Source organism: Lemur catta, chromosome 1, assembly GCF_020740605.2.
Source record: "Lemur catta isolate mLemCat1 chromosome 1, mLemCat1.pri, whole genome shotgun sequence".
NCBI lineage: Eukaryota > Metazoa > Chordata > Mammalia > Primates > Lemuridae > Lemur > Lemur catta.
In genome coordinates, this window is record NC_059128.1 from 177,186,457 (window position 1) to 177,214,034 (window position 27,578).

Genomic DNA, 27,578 nt, shown 5'->3' on the forward strand with positions numbered 1-27,578 from the left:
ATCTTAGGCTTTATTTCTAGAAGCAGAGTGACCAGATAAAAGGAGGCAATCATACCACTGCCATAGCCAGGTGGTTCTATCTCCTCTTCTGGGTGACACACTGTGAAGTGTGATGTTGACAAAGTTGAGAAAAGCAGAGTCACAGGGGACAGGATAATAATATGGTTGTGAAAACCTGAAATGTTTATTTTGAAGACCAGACTTAGGAAAATTACAATCCATTTGCATTTCTAACATAGGGAAAAGGCAGTTAACTTAGTCTGTGTTCCTTCAGGAGGCTGAACTAGAGCCAAGGGGAGTAAGTCTAAGTCGGGAGGGCAACCGCTTATCAGCTGGATATGAGGAAGAGCATTCTGATAACAAGAGCTTTTCAACCACAAATGGACAATCTGCAAATACTCAAGCAAAGGCCAAGATATCTTCCATGGATGTAAGAGTTTGGACTACACGATATTTTCTTTCTCATTGTCCAAGTAGCCTGAAAGAACATCTTGCAGCTTCATGAAACTTCTCAAACTGTGTTCTAGTAGTTTGTGGGCTAAAGCAGAAGCAGCACATGATGGAGGGAACTCAGACTATTGGATGAAACCAAAGTTGCCATCTATAAGCAGGGATGGTTTTTCTTTGTGTGCTCTCACTAGGACTAACATGCTCTTCTTATCCCTGGCCAAGTTTCTAGATGTTGCATACTCTCTGAGAGAAATTAGTTTTCATTTTTGTCTTTCAAAATAGGAATTTTAGTTGTAGATTTCACTTAAATTGCTGTTTAATGATTGATCAGACATTTTCCATTTAACATGTTTCCATTAATTAGCTGAAAATTCTCATGCAGTAAACTCAGCATAGAAGTGTTATGTAGTAAAAGAAATAATCACTAACCAAGGATTGAGCTAGATCAGATCCTCCCAACCTTTACTGCATTTTAGAAGCACTTAGAGAGCTTTTAAAATAACTGATGGCCTGCCCTCACCCTCAGAGAATGGAATTTAATAGGTCTAGGTCAGGTCACAGCATTAAATGCTTTTAAAAGTTCCTGGGTGATTCCAATAGGAAGCCAAGGCTGAAAACCACTGAACTACTTAATCTCTAAGGCACTGATCTAAAATCTCAGGATCCAATGTTTATTTTCATTTAACTGCAAATAAGCACATCATTCATTGGAAAAAAAAAAGTTGAAAAATTGCAGCCATAATCAGCACTCTGCCTAGAAAGTTTTACAGAACATGGTAAACCATTCCAAATTTGGCTTGGTCTTTTTGAGCAGTTTTGTAAATTACCAAGATGTAGTTATTGAAAGATTGCTCATCATTTCGGGTGACAGGAGCCAGGAGAAAAATGACAAAATTATGTTGAATGAAAGAATCAGCTTTCACAAAGATTGCAACAGGCTAAAACAATAATTTAAAACCCATAAAATGAAACTTAATTTAATAGCATTTTATAATTGGTTCAACAAAAACATGAGCATACTATAAAGTGAATTCATGGCTTAACAGCTTAAAATGTGAAGAAAACTAAAGTTTTACCTGACTACAAATTATCAGCAGTACAATACAATTGCCCATCCCTCACCAAAAGTAATTGATACTAAATTTGTATTAATAAAAACACAACATATGATTAATCCTTCTCTTTGTTTCTACGCCACTTACATCTAGCATGTTAAATTCAGATCTGGCCACCACACTTCCATGGTCGTGTTGGGAAATCATTTGAATTGTAGAGGAAAGTGCCTCAACTGATATTAACACTTTGTAAAATCAGCAAGCCACACACAGCTGGGAGCAGCCTCCAAAGGTGGCCACGCAAGGACTAGTGAAGGATCTGGTATTTTTAAGTGTGGGAAAGATAATGGAGTAAGGCATAGGGGGATGGCAAGGAGGGAGGGAATTGTTGTGATTACCGCTATTAAATATTTAATAAGCCCATATTAAAAGGCATTATTTTTTCATATCATTCCCAAATGTGCAAATACAAACGTTAAGTTTATATATTTAAGAAGTTACAAAAGACTGATTTCAGCAGTTATGAAATAGCTTTGCTGTTTCCGTGTCAGGATGCAGTAAATTGCCCATCACTAGGTTGTAATGCAGGGATGATGTCTATGTCATGGGTATAATTTCAGGTACATTGATAAGCTTACAACATACACCAAAGAAACACTCACTGAATGAAGTTTTTGAGTCTTGTTGATCAACAGCCAGGGAAGCTTGAAAGAGGATTCCTTTAGGGTGAAGGTAGGAGTGAGCTTCAACTACTTAGCTTTTGACACTACTTCCAACCCTGAGATTCTATTGTTAGATGACACAAATTAAATCACTGAGCCCTAAGATAACTCTAGGTTTTTATTATTTGAAAATCAATGCATACTATGGCCATCTTCTCCAAATAATGTATGTATCTTTTTCTCATGCATGTGATTGTTGTTTTAGTCTGGTTAAAATAAACTGACTTGCAAGCTTTGAAACCTCAGTGAGTTAACATATGAAACTTTGTTTCTCTCTCACTCAAATCTGGTGTGGGCCCCGCAGCTCTTAAAGGCAACTCCCTTCCAAATAGTGATTCAGGGATCCAGGCATCTCAGTATATATGCTTCAAGGGTCTCTAAAATGGGCTCTTAAATGCTTGGCTTTGGAAGCTGTCCGCATCACTTTTGCTCTTTGGCCACTCGCCAAAAGCAGTCCCTTAGCCCCACCTAATTATGAGTGGGTAAGAAATCTGGGAATCACATGTATATTCAGTGAGCAGTACATGTAACTCACGGAAGTAAACTTATCATTGAAGATTAAGATTCCAGGATACAAGCATCTGAGGGTGCACGTAAACTATGTCACACAGACAAGTACATATTCTGCAATTCTTACTCTGTCCTCATTTTAGACTTTAAAAAAAAGTGTAATATTTGATTAAATATTTGCAAGAAAGTATGTTGAATGATGAAACTGTCTGAAATACAGTGCAGACAATATGCTGTCCAAAATTAATAGAATAATCTGAAATCTTAATGCCAAAGCAAATGTCCCAGATTAGTAGATGAAACCCCTCTAATCAATTCCTAGTTAGATGTGGGTTTATGCACATTAATTCTTCACATACTTACTTTGAAATATAATTAGATTGATTATAACTCATGAATCTCATTGTTCTCTCAAGTCTTCTTTATGACTTTACACATTTAAATTCAGTTTGTTACTTTTTATATGTCTCAGACTGACCATTTACCAATTTTAAGAAGTTAAAAATATCTCCTCTGTATTTATGCAAAGATATTACTTCCCAAGTCTGTCTTATTCAAACTATTATTTACATGCAGTCAAGAAAGTTTCTAAGTTCTGTTTTTTTCTGACATCACCCCATGTATAACTCTCCTAAATAATTGATTTTTTTTTAACACAGTCATACAGGTCCATAATTTTGAAATTATAAAATTTCAATTCTATCATTTATCACATTTGTAAAACATACTAAGTAGTTGTTAAAATGATATTTGGTCAAAATCAGCAGGCCACACACAAGGAGCAATGGAATCTGTAGCCAGGGTGACAGCGGTAGTTGCAGTATCAATACACATCAAGGCTACACTCTCCTTGGCATTTGAAAATTCACTGTCTTCATATGTTTCTATTCTAGAAATATTTTTCAGTTTAAAGTTAGAAGATAAAATATAAAGTTTTTACTTAGCACATAGATATAACACTTTTAAAGCATTTTTAAAAAAATTGTTTTAAGATTTATAAAACCAAATTCATTAGATTCAAAATACTTATTGAAAGTTTAATGCACATACACATACTAAGCAAGTTACTCATAAACTGACCACACCCTATCTCAGTCCTTTGGCCCAGAATGTTGAGGGTAACAATGATAGCAGTTTCTTTTTATAATGTCTTGTACATTACTCCAACCAAGTTAGGGTGGGGCCACTTAGATTTATTCAGGAACGAACTGTACAACCTTTCTCAAGTCTTTATACATTATAACTAAAGTACGCAGAGATTTATTTTTAATCTACCCATTAAATTCAAAACTCTTATTCCCCATCAGGGATAATTTTGATTCAAATACAATAAAATGTCAGATATAAAAACAACTCCCAGTTACTCATTCACACACAAATATCTAGTGTATGCCAGACTGTAGGTGAGGGTTTAGGACTAAAAGACAGAATAAGGCCCAGTCCTTGCCCTCAAAAGGAGCTCATGGCCTCATCGAGGAGAATGAAAGATAAATAAACAATCCCGTATGTGAACTGCTCTGAGAAGGAGAACCTATTAAATATGCAGTACAGGCAATTAATCGTGTTTTCAGTTCTCTACTGCTGTGTAATAAACCATGTGGAAATTTAGTGGCATAACAATAAATTATCATTATCTCTCATAGCTCTATGTGTTGACTGGGCTCAGTTGGGTGTTTCTGGCTGGGCAGCGGGGATTGGGGTCTCAAGTGGTTGCAGGCAGATGTTGAGAGGGACTATATTAATCTGATGGCTTGACTGGGCTTGATGTTGAAATAATTCATTCACATAGTGTGAGTGGATGTGGGAGTTCAGATTTAGCTGTTGGCTAGAATGCCTGCATGTGGCCTTTCCATGTGGCATAGCCTTTGCACAGCATGGCACCTGGATTCTAGAGAGAGTGCCCTAAGAGTGAAGATCAAAGTCACAGGGTTTCTAATAATTCAATTTGGGAGTTATATAGAGGCACCGCTACTGCATTCTGTTGGTTACAGAGGGCCCACCTGGGTTCAATGTGGGAGGGGAACTATACAAGGGCACACATCTTGGGAGACATAGTTTATTGAGGACTGTCTTTGGAGATTTGTACTCACAAGCACTAATAATTTCAATAATATGTATTTTTAAATTCCCTCTCCTCTTGGCTCGTAGAAAATCAATGGGAAAGCTGTCTTGGGACAATATGAAAATCAACGATGCTACTCTAGAGTTAGCTGAGGAGCCCCTTGATTCAGTCAAACAGCCAGGGCACAAGATAACCCAAAGGAGGGAAAGAGTGATCAGGAAGGATGTGTGGTCAACATTCGAATATGCAGAGGCTGGCATAAATGAGAACTACTTTAGTGCACCTCTTGTCAACAACTTCAGCAGGAACAAATTTCATTAATCTTCAAAATCCTAAAACAGAGATTGTAACTTCCACAGTGTCTGAATTACCCAAATTTTTGTACCACAAGAATGTTGTCCTCGCTGTTGCACTTACCAGCTCTATGCTGATAATATAGAAAAATTATGGTTTACCTTTCCCTGACACACAGCAATTAAAAAATTTCTGTTTTCACAATAGGACCCCATAGAACCTTTCCTGTAATATTCTGTAAATTAAATAATTTTGTCTACTTCAAACCAACTATTTTACCAATTGTAATTGAGTCTGGCTACTTTTATGTTTGTTTATTAATCCAGGCACATGTTCCCTATCAAACATAGATTAGCAGTTTTCAAAGCAGATAAGAATAGAAAACAAATCATTTCATCAGTATTAACTACAAATAAGCTAGCTACCCCTTATTTCAGAATAAGGTATCACAATTCTTCCTTTTAAAGTATTGCATTGTGTCATACTATAAAAATTCAAAAGGAATTCCTGAAAAAAATCATTCACTATTTATCAGATTATTTGTGCTAGCCTTTAAGAAAAATTTTGAAAGCATGATTTAAAAAAAAAAAAAATGTAAAGCTCTTGCATTTTGCTTGAAATTTAGACTCTATTAGCTATTTATTTTCACCACAAGGTGGGGCTGTGATGTCACAATTTGGCAAGATATATAAAATACATTATGTAAACACAAGATTAAAATACTGTAATAAAACGTTTAAAATGATATCATTTTTCAGATATGCACTATTTTAAATTATCTAGCCATTATGATATGCTCAGCAGAAAATTATCCTTTAATTTGTCCAGCTCTCACTTAGAAGTTATTGAGCTTTGTGAAATATAAAGTTGAATTGTGTATCACCACGTAGTTTCCTCAGGGATGTTTTCTACCATTTCACATTACATCCTTAAAGGAAGTTACTGAGTTTAAACCAGTGTTAAAAATAATGTCTTTTGAAATTATTTTAGTACAGAGTAATTTCATTAACCATTACGAATCTACATGAAATATTTTTCCTCTTTCTCCATCCCTTAATTCTATTTTTTTCTTTGTAATCTAATATTGCTTTTAGGGTGAAGATGCTTTGAAAATGACTGTATTATCTTTAATTATGGCATGCATCATCTTTTCCATTTCATCTGGTAAAATTATTCTTAAAGTTGATTACTTGTGCTTTGTATGGTGACACAGGCAGAGACTTCTTTCCAATTTTCAAAGGAGTATAATAAATATTCCTATTTTTAGTCAACCATTTTTTAATGAAGAAGAGGATGCAAAACTAATTGTTTTTACTAAATTTATCAAATAAACATTACCACATCCTCAATGACATGTCAGAAATTAAGCCAGTTTTCCAAATAAATGTTTTCTAATCTATTTTAATATATTAAGAATGAAACAGAAATATAATTTTCAAAATTTTTAAAAATGCTGTTAGAGAGATATAAGATTTATAAAGTTCACAATATGCCTAGTACATATACTCACCTTCTCCATTTTTCTAATTCCTTGTATCAAAATCATTTAGTTATATACTACTTTGAATTTTTAAAGCATGTCTACATGTCTAGTTTTCCACTCCCTTCATTATTTCTTAGTGTATTTCTCTTCAATTTTAATCCAAAATCATTGTTTTCAATAAAACATTTATATAGTTTCCCTATTTTTCTCTCCAATGACTTTTTCTTAGTAGAGTTATTCTAAAAGAAACCTGTAGCTTGCTATTCTAAAGAGAGCACAAAAAACACTGCTGTTTGACAAAGGTGCTTTCATGAAGTTTTAAAGACTTTAATTTTCCAAAACAGTCAACATCTAGTCAGAGAGAGTTATTTACACAGACTGACTCTGAACTGTAACTAAAAATTCTATTGGGCTCATCTGCAACTTGAAGAGATGTGTTGAATAAACCACTCCATAATCCAAATAAATGACAAGTTCCAAAAATGTCATATAGGAAGGGCTTTAGGGCTTAGCAAGCAGGAAAATAAGGTGCACATATGACAGGAAAATAGAAGTGAGGGAATACAGAAAGACATTCTGTAACTGGGATGGACCACTCAACTAGTATGTTTATTGTTTTCATATTTTTATTCCATAGCCAGGTCTTTGACCTGTTAAGTAAGTTATCAATACAGCTAAATTACTAGTGTTCTAAAAAATGAAGCAAAATGGAGAAGATTAATAGATTGGACCACTACTGAAGAATTTACATTAGGGAATATAATTTATATTGATTCCTATGCACATTAAAAATTTTTTTAAATGCTACTGTAATGATCAAGTAAAGCCCTTTGGTAATGTATACACACACATGTGTGCACACACACACACAGAGTTACTGACATCAACATACTTCCACTTGTTCAAATTTAATTAATTATGGGAGTAACTCCTGTTTTCTATTATTGTTTCTTTAAATAATTAATACACAAATATATTTTCATAGTAAAAGACTTAAAGAACACAGAAGTATAAAATGTAAAAGGCACAAATCCCATTTACTCTTCCATAGTCCCACACCTCTACCCAGAGTATGTTCCCTTCTAGAAAATTTTCTGCTAATTTATACAAAGTTTTTTTTAAAAAACACAAATGGCATTATGCTCTAAATAGTATGACTTTTTGTCAGGTTCCTCTCTCTTAGAGATAAGTGATTGTTAGAGATGCACAATTGACCCTTGAACAACACAGATTTGAACAGCACAGGTCCACTTACACCTAGGTTTTTCTTCTGCCTCTGCCACCCCTGAGACAGCAAGACCAATCCCTCTGCCTCCTCCCCCTCAGCCTACTCCATGTAAAGACAATGAGGATGAAGAACTTTATGATGATCCACTTAATGAATAGTAAATATATTTAGTCTTCTTTAATAATTTTCTTAATAACATTTTCTTTTCTCTAGCTTACTTCATTGTAAGAATACAGTATATAATACATATAACATATGAAATATGTGTTAATCAACTGTTATGGGTAAGGCTTCTGGTCAACATGGAGCTAACAGTATTAATAGTTAAGTTTTTGAGAAGTCAAAAGTTATACATGGATTTTCAACTGCAGGGGGTCAGTTTCCCACAGTGTTCAAAAGGCCAACTGTATAGATATGTTTATATTTATATATATATTCATATATAAATATGTATCTTACTCTGTTGAAAGACTTTATATGAATCACAGAATAGAAGTGGTTTCTGGAATAGTCTTCTGAGTGTATTTCAGGCTGTAGTTTTCCCCATCCATCCAATCTCACTTATTTTATGTTTTTCAAATTTTCTGATCTACTTAGGGGAATTTTTCTCATTTTCCCTAATTATGACTCATTATTTTTTATTTTTATTTTTATATTTTTGAGACAGAGTCTCGCTCTGTTGCCCAGGCTAGAGTGAGTGCCGTGGCATCAGCCTAGCTCACAGCAACCTCAAACTCCTGAGCTTAAGCGATCCTCTTGCCTCAGCCTCCCGAGTAGCTGGGACTACAGGCATGTGCCACCATGCCCGGCTAATTTTTTCTACATATAGTTTTAGTTGGCCAGCTAATTTCTTTCTATTTTTAGTAGAGAAGGGGTCTCGCTCTTGCTCAGGCTGGTCTCAAACTCCTGACCTCAAGCAATCCACCTGCCTCGGCCTCCCAGAGTGCTAGGATTACAGGCGTGAGCCACCGCGCCTGGCCATGACTCATTATTTTTAAAGGTACACTTTATAGTATTTCATGGCATCTGGGGTAAGAGGGAAGACAGAAAAATGTCCTCAGTTGACTGCCTTGGTCAATTTCTGGAAACATGGCATAAGATTAAAATAGGTACAATGGGTGACTACCCATGTAGCAAAACTGAAAAGAACTAGTATCTGGTAGATGTCATTCCTCTGAACGGTGCCACAATAAGCTGGCTTACACTAGTAGAAGTCTTATCTGCTTTGATAACTATAGTCTGTTCTGATTGGTTGGTGTACACATCATACCAGGTGTCACATATTTTGAAAACCATCCCTGAAGTACAGTAAAATACTATACTAGTTGATGGATAGCAGCTATTTACTTCGGATATTAAGTGCTACCAAAGAAGAAAATAGAGGTAGAACCCACTTCCTTATTTCCTAAGTCTATGGACTAAATTCTACTAATAATAATGTCTTCTTCATCACTATATCCTCAGTGCCTAGAGCAGTGCCTGGCCCATAGTAGAGAATCAAAAAACACCACTGACAAAACAAACATATATTGAATAAATATTTGGCCTCTATTTCCTCACTTGTAAAATTAGGTAAATCAAATACCCTAGTCACTAAGACTGATGATATTATAATTTAATAGTTTTGATAAGTTATAACATTAAATTGACTAAGCAAAATGAAAAAAAAATCATAGCTTTTATATCCAGATATTCTTTTAGACTATTCCATCATACATTTGCTAAAGACAAATCACCAATAATAAAGAGAACAACAAAAACTTATTTTAAATTATTTTATTTTTCATAATTTTCTAACACATGGTGTTAGAAAATGAATTTTGGCACCATGATTAAGAACATCTTTTCAAGTTCAACCTTTAAATTAAAAACAGTAGCTACAATAAGGATATTTAAACCTTACTCAGAGAAATGATGAAAAATCAAGTCAACACATTTTTTGTTGGGGAATTTTTTAAAAGCATAAATGAAAGGTAATAAAGATACTAAGAAGGATAAAATGGAGATCATCCCAGGATAAGAAAAAAGTGAATAACCTTTCTCCAAAAAAAGAATAAGGAGAGAGACAAAGGGCAGAAGGGAAGAAGCAAGGCTCAATAACTTTATAGTCCTGATATAAAATTCAAGTACTTAAAAAGTGTTTTTAAAAAATCATAAAATACACTACTATTCGCAACAAAATTTTTCTTTTTTTCACTATTTTCAATATTTTTTTTTAAAAAGGAACCAAACCAAAAAAAAAAAACAAACCTGTTTTGACTTAAGGACACTTGCTGATCATAAGTCGATGCTTGGTATACTTTAAGAAATGGAAAGGCTTTCCTAAATCTAATAATATCTACTTAATATAATCCACATTGGAAGATTCATCTGAAGAAAATATATTTTCTAATACAAATGTAAAATAATCTAACAGTCTAAACAAAAATAGTTTCAACTGGATGTGCTCCTTGGTTGTGTTTCTGTACTAATTTTCTTGAGGAAAACCATTGTATAATATTTTGTGTTCCCTTAGTAACTACTGTAAATGACACCTGCATAGGTGTTCAAAAAAGTACTTTAACAACAGCACACAAATTCAGTTAGAATCAGATTTCCAAGCTTTTGAGACTTGCAATTTTCATTTATGTCCACTGTGTCTACATTTCCTCTACGCGTTGACAAACAAAATTCTTCCCAGGCTTTCTTAAATAAGAAAATATTATTAGTGTTATTTGTCACTTGTATATTTGTACCTGAATATTTTATCAACTTGAAACGTAAATTCATAAAATTGTCATTATTCTCAGAGACAAGAAAGCATAGAAATAAATATTTTCTTTTACTTTTTCTTTCTTTTCTTCTTCAACCTATGTTTTAAGGCTCAGAGCAGACATTAAGAAATATCAAACAATTTTTTATAGAAAGTTTTTCAAAGGTTTTGCCCAAAGTGAAGTCGTTCTGTTGAAGTTATTTAAATATTCTTCTTATCTTCTCAAGCACAACTTCAAAGACATGTTCATGCCAGTCATCCATTCAAACGAAAATTCAATTCAATGAAAAGTAAATAACTTAGGGATCTATAAATGATACTGCAATGTATCTTGTTCCATTTTTAACAGGAAGTCCTTCGTGCAAATGTGTGAGTCTCCCAGGATGCATGAAGCTCCAGCCTTTTCGTGGTGATTCAATAGAACAATTGTACCTTAGAAATTTGCATCCACCTCCCTAAAAAGTTAAAATGAATAAAAGTATCAGTTTATTATTTTTAATTTTAATCAGAGGCAAAATTTAAACTATGACATCTGAGCGAAACCTAAAAAGGAAACTAAAGTAAAAAGTCATTTTCATAATGACATATTTCTTTTGAAAAATCAAAAAATAATAATAATAATTACCTGAAAATCTTCTCCCACGTTATTGAGTGCAATGTTGATGGTAAAGGTAGAAGCATCATGATGAGGGCGAAGCGAACGTTGTCTCTCAGGGGAGTATTTTACTACAAAATTTAGTAGTGCAAATCCCTGAAAAAGCAAAAGAAGCCAGTGGACTTGCTTATCAATAAAAACACAAAAATGCACAATTGTGTAAAAATTAGTAGGAAGTAGGCAGGAGGGCTGAAGGGATAACTACCTTTGTATAATAGCCTGCAAAGACCTTCAGTGTAACTGGTGCAATAAACTCCCGGATAAAATGAAGCCATACATTCTCCAGATCAATTTGCTTCATGTGGATATCATCAGTTGGGACATTTTCATAACCACCAGATATACGGCTATCCTAGAAACATAATAAATGTTTTAATTTTATAATTAAAAAATCATAAAGGGTAGTCCATGTGCAATTCACATTTATATTATGGTATTTTTTTCAACCACAGATCATAATAGACAGTAAAAATAACAGTTGTTCAATTATGGTGTACCATCTGCTATAACTGTAAAACTATCAAAATAACTTTGATAACATGCCTTTACAAATGTATCAATGATGAAGCAAAGTATTGCAAAATCAGTAGACTCCTTTCTTATTTATTAAATGTATATGTGAGGTTTAATTATAAAATAAATAACATTTACTGCCCAAGCCCTCAACCTGCCCCCGTGAAAAATGAGTATTTTTCAGAGACCCTTCAGGCAGTCTTAGCTGCTTAATGATCACAGATTACACATATCTGCTCTTTGGATTACCAACCACTGAAAACAAACTTTCCCTGTTGGTTCCTTACTTCTATTTTGTAACACCCAAAGTCTTTCAATGATTGCTTTTCATTATTCTAAAACCTACTGACTTCAAGTTCTTCCTTATACTTTGAACTTCCCTCTCCCTGATCAGCTAACTACCTGGGGTAAATAATTGAGCAGAGGCAGTAATATTCCAGAGTATCCCACTAGAATTCCTTGGTATTGTTAAGGAGATGGCATCTGTGGGTTCTCAGAGAATAAGAAACAAATGGGACCCCCAGTAATACTTCCAATCAAGACTTTAACACCGAATGTGAACGCAAAACTCAATGACACCAACGGCACTCAAATAGACCTCTCCTTCGTATGTTTACATACCAAAAAGAGTTTTAACAGTCAATCAAATGTTTGTCCTAGTATTCTCACTACAGTTAACTGTGCAAATTCGAGAATAAAAAGTGGCCTTAGAAATGAGTAATATCACTCAGTAAAGTATTACCTAACAATACCCAGCCCTGACACACTGACCCTTAGGGACCATCCTGTGTAATTACATGCATAAATGAGAAACAGGGGTCCAGAAAGATTAAATGACTTCTTAAGTGTTAAATAATTAGGTTGTAGCAGAATTAGACTGCAAACGTAGTTCCCCTGATAATTTTGGCTAGCCAGTTCATTTAGGTCCAGAACTCAGAGATGTATGTAGACATCTGAATTCTTTGAACTCCCTACTCCCCCCGACACATTTTAGTTCTTTGTGTAAAATTACAACTTACATGATGTTTTCCCCCCGACCACTGGCCATAATGCTCCATTTCTTCTACCAATTCATCACAGGCTTTTTCAGAAAATATGGGGAACCAAAAGACATCTGGACAAGGCTATAAAACATGGCATCACCATTAGAAGACATAATAACATCTGTGTCTTAATAGTATAAAACTGTTCTTTCTATATGTATAAAATTAAAAATTCTAAATGACTAGAGAAGACTGTCATAATTTAATTAGTAGTATTTGTTTTCTTTTTATGGTACATAAAATAATGGTGCATCTGAAAAATAAGGTATTAATAACAGTTTTGAATGTTACTCTAAATTAATATTTTAAAATACCCGAGAAAAGACTCTTCTTTCAGAAAGAGCCCAATTTATTTCAAAGATAAAATTTCACTGAAAGAAGCCTACACCAGAGATCTGTCAATGGTTCCTTATTTTTAGTGGTTTTAGGAAGATATGGCAATCAAGAGCATGCTTCTTAAAAAAGGCATGATCTTAAAATTAATGTTAATCTCCATGGTTAACATGTAACATTTTTACAAATGCATGATTCTTAAGGCTGTATAATTGGTAATTAAGCCATATAAATTTTACCTAAAGGATAGTTTTTTTGTTTTCACAACATCTTCCATTTAAGTAGTATTGAATTATTAAATATGGCTTTCTGGAAAACAAAGCAAAAATGCTCCATACATCATAATTATTATTAATACAAACCTGCTCAACTATATTTTCAGTGAAAATCTTTGAATAATCACGGTTTATATACTTTTCCTTCCAGTCCTACCAAAAAAAAAAACCAGTACATATTAAAATAAATATTTTTTTTTGTAAATCAACTATATTTCAGTGAAAATCTTTGAATAATCATGGTTTATATACTTTTCCTTCTAGTCCTACCAAAAAAAAAAACAGTACATATTAAAATAAATATCTTTTTGTAAATACTTTATTGGAAAATATTACATACATTTTAGAAATTAAACAATTTATAAATGATTATGTATAGTGGACAAAATAGGAATTTTCAGAAACCATAGTATGTGTTCTAATCTTTGCCTGATTATGTGTATGCTTACATTGTTCTATGAAACACAACATTTTTATCTATAAAGTTTTATGCTTCAGGATTTTAAAACTTGAGCAATCTTATGTTGACTAGATTTGCATGCTTTACAGATGCTCCTTGACTCACAATAGGATTACATCCCAATAAACTCGCTATAAATTGCAAATGCATTTAATAATCTGATAAACCGACGTGCACACAAATGCACAAAGGGAAGTAAAAGTCACAGGAAATCAAGCAGGGGAGGGGGGAGAAGGGGGGACAAAAACCTACCTAACGGGTACAATGAACACTATTTGGGTGATGGACACATTTATAGCCCTGCCTCAAGCCATGTATCAAAAACATCTGTACCCTCTTAATATTTAAAAAATTAATTAATTAATAGAAAACAAAACAAACTATGCCATGCAAAGAAAAGCAATTCCTACCCTATTCTGGTATTTTGATTGCATACTCTCCAAAGACCTGAATTCTTACACAAATGTCTGCAATTTAGGATATCTTACAAGGAAGCTAGTCTTATCCAAGAAATCAAATAATTTTATCCCTCAAGATACAAAGAGATTCAGTGCAAAAGTGAAATATGGAATTCCAGTCTCAGCACTAGAAAGTCTCTTTTCAACTCTATTCCCATGAAAGATGAAGATATGTGGCTAAAAATGAAAGAAACATTTTTAAACTAACAAAATATCAAAAGATATTCTTTTTCTATTCAACAGAGTATTCAGACACTATTAAATTTCCTATTCTCAGATCTCAATTACTCCTATAAAATAAAATTCTCATCAGGTGGATTGAGTCTTTGTAATTTAAAAGTTTTACTATTGGCAGGGGGAAAATCATAGGTTGTAGTGTTATGGGGATGATTGTTCAAGACAGTATTTTCCCTGGAATGAATGTGCCAACTTGACTAAAGAAAGGAGATTCCTGTAAAACAAAAAAGGCGCTAATTACTGTATGATTCAAATTTTTAAAATACGAAAAAAAATTTCACTTTAAAGGAAATAGTTTCCCCAATTTAAGACTTTGTTATATGCTGAATCAGCTTACTCTACAATTTTCTCAGGCTATCTTTGGTGTCTTTGGTGTACATTCACAAAATGGCTTAAAAAAATTAACAAAATGATAATATGACATGTATTTTCCCAAACTAAATTCTGGAATGTTCTTCCTGAAAAATCAAAATATCATCATATGTGTGCTATTTGTAAACATTTCTCTGAAATTGTGATGGTGCTTTTGAATACATAAAACAAAAATAATGAAAGCAAAGAAACTGATAATTCCATCCACCAAATATAATATATGTCTTAATAAAAAAGTTCTTGGTCAAGGTTAGATCTACTCTATAGGTCATGAAATATATTACATCATTTTTTTAAAAGCTTCTTACCCTATTTTCATGTCGTTACCCGAACGACTTACATCCATTAAGAATTATAAGAAAATAATAAATGAAGTTGAATATGAAATACATACCACAGGATTTTCAAAAATCTGCCAGAGGTCATTGTTATAATGGGAAGTGTTGTAATTAGCAGTTGATAATAGCCTTCCAAATTCATGTCTATTAGAAATGTACATAAATACACCCTATATGCCAAAAAATAATAGTATTAACCTTAAATGTAGGTACAAAAAATAAATTTAACCATAGGAAAAATATATAGAAGATATTAATTTCAATTTTTATATTTTCTTTATGAACATGCATTTTTACGTTTCATCTAAAATGTTCATGATTTAAAATAAAAGAAATAAAATTTTGATTAATGAATTCAGACACCACACAAAACTAGTAGATAGCACTGACAGTCAACTGAAAAAAAGAATGGACTGTTTTTGTCCCTTTCTCATTGATCCTAGATGTAGACATCGGGGAAAAAAAATTCCTGTTTGAAAGCAGAAATATTTTTGAGACATCAAAGTACAATAAATTATACCTCTTTTGGCTTCGTTCCCTTTCAAAGAAGACAAAGTCACATTTTTAAGGAAGAATTCAAAGTGTCAGTAATATTTCATCAGTCTATTTCATTCTTTTATTTTTCTAATGTTTAAAGACTGAATATAGCAACAAGTCATACATTATAAAGGCAACTAAAGGAAATCAATCTTACATCCTTGTTCCAAACGAAATAAATGTGGCAAACACCACTGAGGTAAGGTTGTTTCTTTTTGTACCTGTTTTAATGGTAAACGGTTAGTGATGAATAGAATGAATCACGGAAGAGTACCCAAACCTCATTTTAATCAAGATGTACTTTATACCTACTCTTACCTCCTCTTCTCCTTTAAAAGAAAAGAAAAAAAAAAAACTAGAAAAAAATGAATGAAAGGAACTTCATTAACTTTAACTTTCTCACTTGTCAACCATAAAATGTAAATCAGCCCAAAGAACCAAGAGCTATCACACAATGCACACATCTATATCACAAAAACAAACACACACACATATACAGATTACTAACCAATGAACACCAACATTTTACCAAGTTAAATGCAAAGAAGGCTCTTAAAGAAATTTTAATGCTAGGCAATATACCATATCAAATATTAATTAAATAAACAAAAATAAATAAAAATAAATAAAAATAACACCTTTGGGGGGCTGAGCATTTGGAATGTTTCCGGAGTAGGGGAGTCTTTTTCCCTTTGTAAAGTCTAAAATGAAGAGAAGCATTGGGTAAGTTGACCTGCACACTCATTCTCTCAGGTATTCTTTGGTAAATAAAAATAGCAGCTCTTGATCAGAAGCTGACATTCTGAAATGTCCTTCATAGACAACATGCAGAACAAGCAAAGCTTATAGCGCACACAAAGAAACATCTCCAGCCCTTTCAGCCCTTTGTTTCCTTTTTTTTTTGGTCAAAACATAAATCCAAGCTCATTCCTTAGTAGAACTTACATTAGACACATATAAATAAGACAAAGGAAAAAATGAGTAAGAGAGGCCATTCCAGGATGCGCTGTTGAGTCAAATCAGCCAAACATGAGCACAAAATACAATCACAAGTATTGAGGATATTCAATAATAACAATGCACATAGGTTTGAAGGAAAAACAAACATATTCAAACAACACATGCCTTGTTAAACTAAGAAAAAAAAATACTTGCCAACTTTTCTGATTTTTCCCCAAATCACAATTGCATATATAAATTTAGAAATAAAATAACCCAATCATTTCTAAAAAAGAAAATCATATAAATATGTTATAAAACATATTTATTCATTTTCAAAAGCAAATTGCTCTCTTAAGTCATTTAAGTTTTATAACAAAAGTATATTTATAGAACAGCAATGTATCATTAGTTTTTCACATAGATTAAATATATATATATCTCAACCCTTCTCCCAGTTTAGTGGTAAGGAACCTGTTTTTTAACAATGTAATGCTAATAATGGTATAAATTATACCTAGTTAGAGAAAATATGGACATTGATTTCATAACAAAAATGTGTTCTTCTTAAATGTGTAACATTTTACCCAGGATCATCTTACCCAGGATTTACCTAATTAATTTTAATTAGGTCAAGTTTTCACTACAGAATTTCAAATAGAAGTAAAGATATATTCTGAAAAGAGCAAAGCTAATTTCTAACAATTCCATCTTTATTACTGAAATCCTACTGTGTTGCTTATGAGTTAGCCTGAGCACCAAACCTAATATTTTTCAAACCGTCTCTACAGATAAATGTTTACAAATTGTTCTCCAAAACTGCTCCCAGGCAGGACGCGGTGGCTCATGCCTGTAATCCTAGCACTCTGGGAGGCCAAGGCGGGTGGATCGCTCGAGGTCAGGAGTTCGAGACCAGCCTCAGCAAGAGCGAGACCCTTGTCTCTACTATAGAAAGAAATTATCTGACCAACTAAAAATATATATAGAAAAAATTAGCCGGGTATGGTGGCGCATGCCTGTAGTCCCAGCTACCCGGGAGGCTGAGGCAGTAGGATCGCTTAAGCCCAGGAGTTTGAGGTTGCTGTGAGCTAGGCTGATGCCACAGCACTCACTCTAGCCGGGCAACAGAGCGAGACTCTGTCTCAAAAAAAAAAAAAAGAAAAAGAAAAAAACAAAATTGCTCCCAAATTTTCAACACAGAACCAAAAAAATTGGCTAGTACTTATAAATTAGAAAGAAAAGGGCATCAAAACACATTGACACACCAAGTGATAAAGCAAGCCATTTTATACAACATTCAAGCAAGCCATCATTGTACATCTTACCATTTCTCTAGCATTTCGGCAAAGAGCCATATCAGGATCCAATTTATCGCGAACAAAATAGTTTCTTTCATTCATCTCTGATCGGAGTGTCTTTCCTTTAATTAAGTACACATTAGCCATGTAGGGGACATTCCAAACACCTCTAAAAGTAAAGACATTCCAAAATGTCACAAATATAATTTTAAGTTTTATTTTTATATTTTTAAAATAAATGTTTTGTATGTCTTTAAATTTTATGTATGTAAATTATTGAATCCACACAAAAATACTTTTAATGACATTTGACATATATATATATATATATATATATATGAGATTACTTGGTATACACTATATTTTTAGGAAATTCAGGAGACAAACCACTGTCTTTCTAGATAAACTTCAATTTAGGGTTGGTATCTGTCATTTTTGCCTATTATCTCTTAGTTGTTGCAGTTAGAGCATAATATTCTGTTTTACAGAATGTGTTTCCACTTAAGATTAAAGAGTTTGATAGTAAAAATAATAACATACAACCAGTGGTGTGCTAAAGCCAGTTTGTACTGGTACCCTAGGACTGACTTTTAGTGCCAAGTTCATGTTCAGTGATTTCACACTGGAAACTTAAAATTAGCCATAGTGGAAATATTCAAACCACAGGAAATGTCAAACATATATCAGGTCAACCCCTACCTCTAAGAGCCACTGAAAATAGCCTAAAATTCTCCTACATTATATTCTCTTGAAATTCATTAAGCCATCTCAAATCTTTTGTAGAAAAAGGAAAATATGATGAAATACAGCTGGAAGTGCATGACTGTTGGGAGATTCTCTTGTCTTGCATTCCTTCTCACAACTATATCCTCACTCTGAACATGACTCATTTCCTAAGAACAGCATAAGAACATTTTTGCCAGAAGGGTTGTGCCTGTTGCTTTTAGTGAACAGCAAGGAAAGATCTTGACCAAGGAAATGCAGTTAGATATGAATAGGAATATGACATCATTTTGTTTTATTAGATCAGCCTCAAAGAAAACTGCCTAAATAGCCTTAAAAAGTACAGTAGCTCCCCCTTACCTGTGGGGGATCTGTTCCAAGATCCTCCAAGGGATGCCTGAAACCATGGATCGCACTCACTCCTATATATACAATATTATGTTTTCCCTATACATACATGCTTTATCATAATAAAGTTTAATTTATAAAAATAGTAAAATAAAACTATTATACTATAATAAAAGTTTTATAAAAATAATCTTTCCTTCCCTCTCTTTCAAAATATCTTAATATTTTCAGACCACAGTTGACCATGGGTAATTGCAACTATGAAGAGCAAAACTGCAGGTAAGAGGGGACTACTGTATACAATATGTCGGTGAATTTAGAAATTAATTTCTGGTATAATATGCATTTTTTTTAATTTTGAAGAAAAAATTACACACACACGCACTTATATGTTGTAAGATGTCATTCATTACTGAAGCTTTTGGACATGAATGGTATTCTTATTAATATATTAACTAGATCAAAAGCCTTTATCATATTCTTTTACTTACACTTTACAAAACAATGACAGGAGAAAAATAGAAAAATCAACAGTGCCTAAAGCAACCTAAAAACATGAATTCTCCATTCTATTTTTGTGAAACCTTATTTCTGTTGTACCCTCAGATAATTTCAGGTATATGGTTTATCCAAATCATCTCAGGGTCAATAAAAGTACTTTGAAACCATAGAATATGATCTTACTAGTGTTTTCTCAGCCATCATGCTTTTTATTGCAGCTAACAAAAGCCTTTACCATATTTACATCATTAAAATTTAAGCTTTCTACACCGATTACTATTTTCACAAGCAAAACATCTTATTACCATACAACTATTCAAAGACACACACATGATTTTTTTCTAATTTAGTCCTGAGAGCATATTTCTCCTTTTAATCGGGCTGACCTATATCAGCACTGAGGCAAGGCACTTAATGACTCAGTCACTCTGGTCTACCATCTGTATGAAAAAACGAATTATGTTCTCTCCCCAATATTTCCTTAGCAAAACTATTTCGATTGTGATTATTTTTTAGTTTAGAAAGTATGAACTGTTGTCTCTGAAATAGCAACTGTTGTCTCTGAAATAATTATCAATCATGCACACATTTTGTACCATGTATATTCTTTTCAATCTCTAGAAACAGAAATCAGATATTGTTGAAAAACCCTACCTTTAAAGCAGACAATTAGCTATTTTACATAGAAAATGCACAAAACAGGAATACTGGAAAGTTTTGGTGTTGGTGTTATTGCTTATTTATAAATTTTAAAAACTATCCAAACAATACTTAATCATGCCATTAAATAAATTAGCTAAACTAAATTCTCTTTCTAAACTTTTAAATGAATAGTATTACTCTTCCACCAACCATAACATGGGATACCCATGACAACCATACAGTTAGTATCTCTTAGTATTTCCTACAACGAGTTTGTTCCATTGAAGATTTAGAACCTTAAAAACAATTTTCTTAAAATATTTGTTTTACACTAGTATTTCAGGATTCCAAGTAGTTTCCAAATTCTCAAATTTCCATTAAATATAAGGAAAAGAGATAAATACCAAAAACTTTCAAGTAATATTAACAAGACTACATCCTTAGATTATAGTATTTTACATTAAAAGATTAAATCAAGCAACTTACACTCTATTCCCTTGAACAATATCCACATAATCTTCAGATCGGGCATAGTATCCATCAGGACTCAATGCTCCCCAGAAGTTGGACCATAGCTTTCCATGACGAGTTACAAGAGGAGCAATGATCTTTCTAAAGACAGAGAAAGAGAGAAAGAGAGAGATTCACATAATTATTTATTTTTAAATCACCACAGAAGTTTTGAGCTTAGTGTGACACATAACACAATAAAGTTCATTTAACATAGATGCAGTTAATCCAAAAAAAATAAAAATAAAATGAAAAAGGAATTTCTTCCCAGTATCTTTTCTTAAATGAGTACACACTGCTAATTTTCAACCATATTTCTTAAAAACAGTAACAAAAAAGGAAAAAAGTCATTGAAAATGCTAATTGATACACAAAAATGACTTTTAAATGTACTTTACAGCCAAGAGACTGAAACTACCCTAATTGTATTTAAATTTAATTCAAGTATTTCAAAATGAAATAAATGAAATAAAATATTTTCATTTTCATTGGGCAGACAATAGTCCCTTGTACATTAAGGTATCCAATAAATATTTGTTGATTGAAAAAAAATAAATGAAGACTGGCTGAGACATTCATGAATAGGCCAGTTGTTTTTCATATTAAGTCTCAAATTACTTTAAAGTATGTTTCCATTATTTTAAGACTTTTAAAATGGGTTATAGTTATAGTATGCTAGCCCTGGCAAAATTAAACTTTTTTTTTGGTCCTTTATTTTATAAAACAAAATAGAGGAAATAGAGGATAACTGCCATAATGTTCTGTCTCACTACCTAGGCGAAAAGTGGTCCATTTGAGACAAACATATGATACAAATTTAAAACATGCCAGATTTCCCCTCAGGGAAATCTAATTTATAATGTCAGCATTTTCCAAATGAGATAACAAAATCTGAAGTTATCCTAAAATTATTTCTAAAAGGCAGTAGTGCCACACAATTTTTAAGAAAAGATTTAACAACTCTTCCAAGAGGAAGTTTATGGACCAATCATTCTCCACAAAAAAACCCTTTTACAATATCCCAATCTTGTGAAGATCAGCTGAGCTCTTTCTTTTACATGCACAAAAGTAAAATAAAATAAATGCATATCATGCAAAATAATAATTTTATTTTTCCTGGTTCCCATTAAAATAAATTATTAACCAGAAACACATATTTTGTTTTGTTTAGAATACCTACAATATTGGAATTAACATAAATTTGAATCTTTATAGATACTAATTTAGGGAATAATAATCCAATGTCAACAACTGACAGTATCAAATATTTAATAGAAAAACCAACCTTGCAATTTATAATCCCAGCTGCCTCCTAAAAAGGGTTGAACCAAGAAGTCTGAAAAACCAAAATCCACCTGCTGTGTGCCTCAATGTTTCTGAGAACAGAAATGTAGGGGTAGCAGCTGAGGAACGATGAATTGCATTAGACAATTGAAGGAGTAAAATTTTGAACAAGGCAATAAATAGCAGAGGTAGGAAGAGGAGAGGGAAAAGAGAGCTGATGAGATGCTGGAAAGCCATGTGCCCAAGATGTGTCCCATTCTCTGTCCCTCTAGTCTTCAGTCAAATAAGCTAACGCTCACAACATTCTTGGTACATGTAAATTTATTATGGAAACCACATACTTGGATACAGAAGGAAAAACTATAGGTATCACATGAACCTAAACCTTTGATAATTAACAGAAATCCATGGAACTGGAGACACAACCTAGTTTTACTGACTCTTTAAGGGACAAGGGCCCCAGATGGCAGTTGAGTTCCTCATGAGGGAAATTTTTTCTTTCTAAGGGGGATATATGTTAAACACATAGTATGGATTCATTAAATAGTTCACTAAGAGAATAATTAATAATTATCTACCAAAGTGTCATGAAATAAAAACATCTAAATATTATTAGAAGTGTATGTTCACTATACACTATTGCATTTCAATCAAATTAAGAGAATTAACAATGCAAATTAAAGAAAATATTCTTGAATTGGACTAGGTGTTAAGAGTTACAAATTTTATTCTATTCAATACCTTTGTGGTAATTCAACTGCTTTTCCTTATCAAATTATCAAATGATCAAAACTTTATTCATATGCTTTGGAAAAATATCTGCAATTTGTAGACAGCTTAGACACATTTTTAAAGATAGTTATACAGTGTGGCTGTATATACAGATTGCTTCAGAGAGGTCTTAGATTTTGAAGTAAAAACTGAATCTTCAAACTGACAAATACTAGTGCCATATCCTTTACATAGAGGGTGGGTTAATAAAGCATAATAGATATCCCATATATTTTGCTTAGCAAAACAAAAAGTCATTCTAACATTTCATCAGCTAAACATTCTATTTATTATGAGAAATAATTGTGTTAATATATGTAAACATGCTAAAGCAACATTTGGTACTTAATAAGTGCTCATTAAAGGTAGGCTATTAGTAGATGTAGTAATAATGGTATTATTAGTCATATCAGTACTATTAACAAATGAAGATTAATATCATTATAAACTAATAAACATAGTGTCTTTTTCCCAATTCAATTAAATGAAAACAGGCACCGCCCAATGATAATTACTTCAAGAGTAAATAAAACTAAAAAACTGGCGGTGGAATGATTTGTACCTCTGAAATTTATTTTAGATTCTAAGAACTAAAACTATATGTAATAACTTTTTAGGTCATAAGTTTTATGAAATTCTATTTAAAAATATCTACAGAGAACAAAACAATTCTAAATTTTATTAGTATCAGATATATCATAATTTTACCTAGACTTAAATAGAAAAATAGACCAAACGTAATCATAGTTGTGATTACAACTAAATACTTCTAGCTGTCATCAGGTTGTTTTCTATGACTCCTTTAAAAGAAATGTAATTAATTAGAACAGAAAGTTTGTAAGGTATAGAAAATAACTGAATGTAAGTTCCCACAATTTACTAAACACAGATAAATAATCAATTGGAGGGTATCCATATCAATGTGGAAAATTATCATTTAATAAATTGATATTGAATCTTAAACAGTACCTGTTTTGTTCAATCAAAATTTTTAAAGTCCTTGGGTTTGTCAAAACAACGTCTGAATCCACACTAAAGTAGTAATCACACTTCTCATCCTGACGGCAAAAATCCCTGACGTTGAAAAAGAAAACGAAATAAAAATTAGATAAAACAAATAATTGCTGGTTGAAAAATGTTAACATAAAGCTTCTTATATGTAAGATAAAGTATTAATCCAAAGAGTGAGACAATATCCAAAAGGATATATATTGTCTTAATTTTCAAAATGTTCAACTTATCAACAAAGATACTCATAGGTGATCAACACTAAAATTTTAGGCCAGGTAAAATATATTTTCAAGCCACTAAATCTTTAAGGTATAAAACATCTAGTCAGAATGGCAACTTCTAATTTAGTATCTAATCCTCTCTGAAAGGGCAAAATAATCCACCTCAAAGAATTTATCAACTTTTTTCACAAATCAGAATGTTTTTTGCAGACACACATGCACATGCATACAATTGCATCTTGTATATTCAACAACTCAGATTTAAGTGAATCTTGGAAATACAAGTATACGACTCTTAAGGTATTAATATTTTTAAACTTAATTTGCATAGAATTATTTCTAAGATAGTTATTCTCCTGTCTTCTTGCCAGAGGTAAGCTGATTATGTCTGCTTTTCCTGGCAGAGTCTGTAACATTATCATCAGGAATACCAAGGAATGAATACTACTTGATATGTGATGACATATGAAATACCTCTACATATTATGGCTTCTACATTTGGGGTTATCTCTTTCCCAGTTCTGAGATCCCCTCCCACACTGCTGGTCCCAGTTATCACTTTGTGCTGTTGTCAGTGTGTATCTCCACATATTTCTAAGCAACTGCCAAACAGGATACCAGATAGAAAAACTTGCTACAATTGTGCAAAAAAATTAAAGAAAATAAGTTCTGAATGTGGGCTCAAGGGATTCTCCAATGAATAAATTATAGAACCATTAGTAATAACATCAGTCTGGATTTTTCAGAGGTCTGCTTTCTGCCTATTCCAAACCCCAGCTCTTGTAGAATCTATCACTTTGGTCCCTGAGCTTCCACAGCTCAAAGCATTAGGGTTAGGAATAGATAAGGGTGTTGTCTGATCAGAAAGCACTATGTCTTCACCTTTTTATCAGCAGCTCTTAACACACAGCCTGGCATATTCAGTTGAATAAATGATTGTTATTACTATGACCAGAGTTTTATCAGTAGTCTCAAATATTAAAGGCTCTAAACAAAGAGCCTAAAATACCTCTTCTGGGGATTACAATATTATCTAGATCAGTAGGTAACTGGAAAGTAGGAATACTCCTTTTTACCCACAGTCAAAAACACAGTTTTACCAGATACAACCCTTAGATAGTAAACATAATTTTAAGTCACCGTTATAGCAGTCATACTATTCATTTATCTGCATTTTTAAATCTTGGTCTGTAGTTCAATTCTTACTTTGATTAAACACATCAACTCCTAGTCATTAAAAGAAAAATGTAAGTAACTTCCATGGCCCTTTCCATGTAAATAAGTACAAACACAGACAAAGTCTAACAGTAGAATCTTGCTGCTTTATGTGTATGCACACACACATAAATAGTTGAGACATCCAAGTTTAGCATATTAATCTTGGAAAAGTTTATTTATTAAAGTTTCTTTAGTAGAATAATTTAATAAATTTAGCTTAAATTTATTAAAACATACATTCCCATGTTTCTGGCTTCCGCTTGACTTAGATTTTCTTCTGGTCCTACTATTTTTATAGTACTGATTTCATGTTTAGCTTTATCAAAAAACACCTTGATGTCCTTTTCATGATAAACTTCCTGTAACATATTTTAAAAATCAAAAATTAGAGAGAAATTAGGACAATAAGAGGACTAAAACATTCATATATATGGAATGCATCAAATTCAAAGTTGTGAATTCCACAATTTACATATTCATTCATTTACAGACAAAATAATAATCATATTGTGCATGTTATATGTAAATATCACTTAAATGGCACATGAAGAATCTAAAATACATACATATCAATATTCTTAAAAAAGAAAATACCTGAAAATTCTTTCAACGTCTACTGCTAGACAGGTCCTTGCATAAATACTTAAATCCTTCACAGCTACTGTATAAATACTTAAATCCTGAATACTATTAATACAAAATATTTCTAACTAGAGAGGGAAAAATGGCTTGTAGCCTTGATCATCTTAGATACATGTCATAAAATATCCAGAAAAAAATATCTATTAAACCTAATACTCATCTGAGCTATAAATATAAATAATCAATCACATTTCACAAAATAAAATGTTACATAATATTCTTTAAAACCAGAAAGAAAAATTAATGGTAATATATAAACTTTTGTGATTAGAAAAAAGGGGAAAGTTTAACAAAATTTTATAGACAGATAAATGGGAAAACCATCAATATAAACATTATCAGTTTTGTGTGATTCAATTCAACTTTGCGAAAATTCAGATAAGACTATTGTTTCCATCATTAGAGCATTTCAGAGGTTTTCTTGTTTCAAGTCTCAAAGCTTTCTGAACATTTGATACTTTTCACAGCTTGTTAAAAATCACTTATATAAAAGCTGCACAGAGTTTATGTTAAATAAAAGGAAAGACGATAAAAACTCCTGCCATCGAGGAGTTTAAGGTGCTATGAAAGCAGGGAAAATATAAATAAAAGATACAATACATAAAAACAATTTAGTATTAAGTACATATATTACAACACATTTTATCAAGGAAATACTAAATTCTTCACTCTTTTAAACCCATTGAAGCTGGTTTTCTATGAATTTGAAATGTTCTGTGGAAAAGCTGACTTGTACATAAGGATAAAGAACAATGCAAAACAAAGAGTATCGGGACAGAAAGTAGAAAATGACATATTTCACTACTATGGAGCTTTTCCAGATGATGTTAAATACCAACTATTTTAATAGGAAATAAATAAATAAGTAAGACATTGAGGGAAAATATCTTTAAGTTTAGATTATATGTGGGAGGTATCTGGGAGGCTCTGAATATTTTTGAAGGAAATGACAGTATCAAAATGCTATGGGGAGGGCATGTCGTGTGATTAATCAAAAGAATACTTTATCTGGAAGCTGTTTTAAGTTCTGATGTTATGATATTATCTTAAATTGCAAATAATTTAATGACCAGTTCTATAAAAGAAAGTACCAGAACTAACCCAAAGACAAAAGAATCTAAACCCTCTGACAGCTCCTTTGCTATATATTAAGTTGAGCCATGTGAAAATGGCTAATAATATTCAGCTATTTTGTTCTACAAAAATTGGCATTTTCATTTGGCTCATCCCAGTATAATGATGCTAGTTTCCAGACTCTAAAATCCTGAGGTCCTAAAAAGGCAGAACTGTAATTACTCTAAAAATCCTCCACTGAATTTAGCCCAATGAATTTTTTAGACATAAATAACAAATAGCTCCCCAAAAAGTCAAAAATAGCTTTCACATAAAACATTCATTTCTCAAATACTTACTTTATTATGAATAAAAAGTTTAAGTGCTTCTTTTGGGTAATCCAGTGTCAAAAGTAGGTCCAAAAATCGAGGTAGGAATGGAGTTGGTTGCTCAATAAAAACACCTATTGTTACATTTGGATGGACCTTTGTTTTATACCAAACACAAAAACAAATTATCATTAGTATGGTTTTATTTTACATTCTATTCAAATCTTAATCAGTACAACATAAAAAAATACAATCTCAGTTCAACATAATCTGCTAAATTTGAATTACTCTGTGGTGGTTCTCTAACACTG

The 27,578-nt window shown here is 32.4% G+C and overlaps 1 protein-coding gene across 4 annotated transcripts in view; it reads right to left on the bottom strand.

Moving 5' to 3' along the window:
- Positions 1-9,572: 9,572 nt before the first annotated feature.
- Positions 9,573-27,578, bottom strand: part of PLOD2 (procollagen-lysine,2-oxoglutarate 5-dioxygenase 2) — an 88,737-nt gene continuing 70,731 nt past the window's right edge. For 2 of the 4 annotated variants that reach the window (XM_045539406.1, XM_045539409.1), the window contains 12 exons: positions 27,298-27,423; positions 25,481-25,602; positions 23,763-23,867; positions 20,715-20,840; positions 18,042-18,183; positions 16,416-16,478; positions 15,297-15,410; positions 13,463-13,528; positions 12,744-12,848; positions 11,417-11,563; positions 11,182-11,307; positions 9,573-11,011 (listed from right to left, as the gene is read on the bottom strand). In XM_045539406.1, the coding sequence (XP_045395362.1) occupies positions 10,856-11,011; positions 11,182-11,307; positions 11,417-11,563; positions 12,744-12,848; positions 13,463-13,528; positions 15,297-15,410; positions 16,416-16,478; positions 18,042-18,183; positions 20,715-20,840; positions 23,763-23,867; positions 25,481-25,602; positions 27,298-27,423 (1,398 nt within the window). In that variant the 3' untranslated portion in view covers positions 9,573-10,855. The remainder of the gene's footprint in view (positions 11,012-11,181; positions 11,308-11,416; positions 11,564-12,743; positions 12,849-13,462; positions 13,529-15,296; positions 15,411-16,415; positions 16,479-18,041; positions 18,184-20,714; positions 20,841-23,762; positions 23,868-25,480; positions 25,603-27,297; positions 27,424-27,578) is intronic. The other 2 variants (XM_045539407.1, XM_045539408.1) reach the window with 2 other exon arrangements.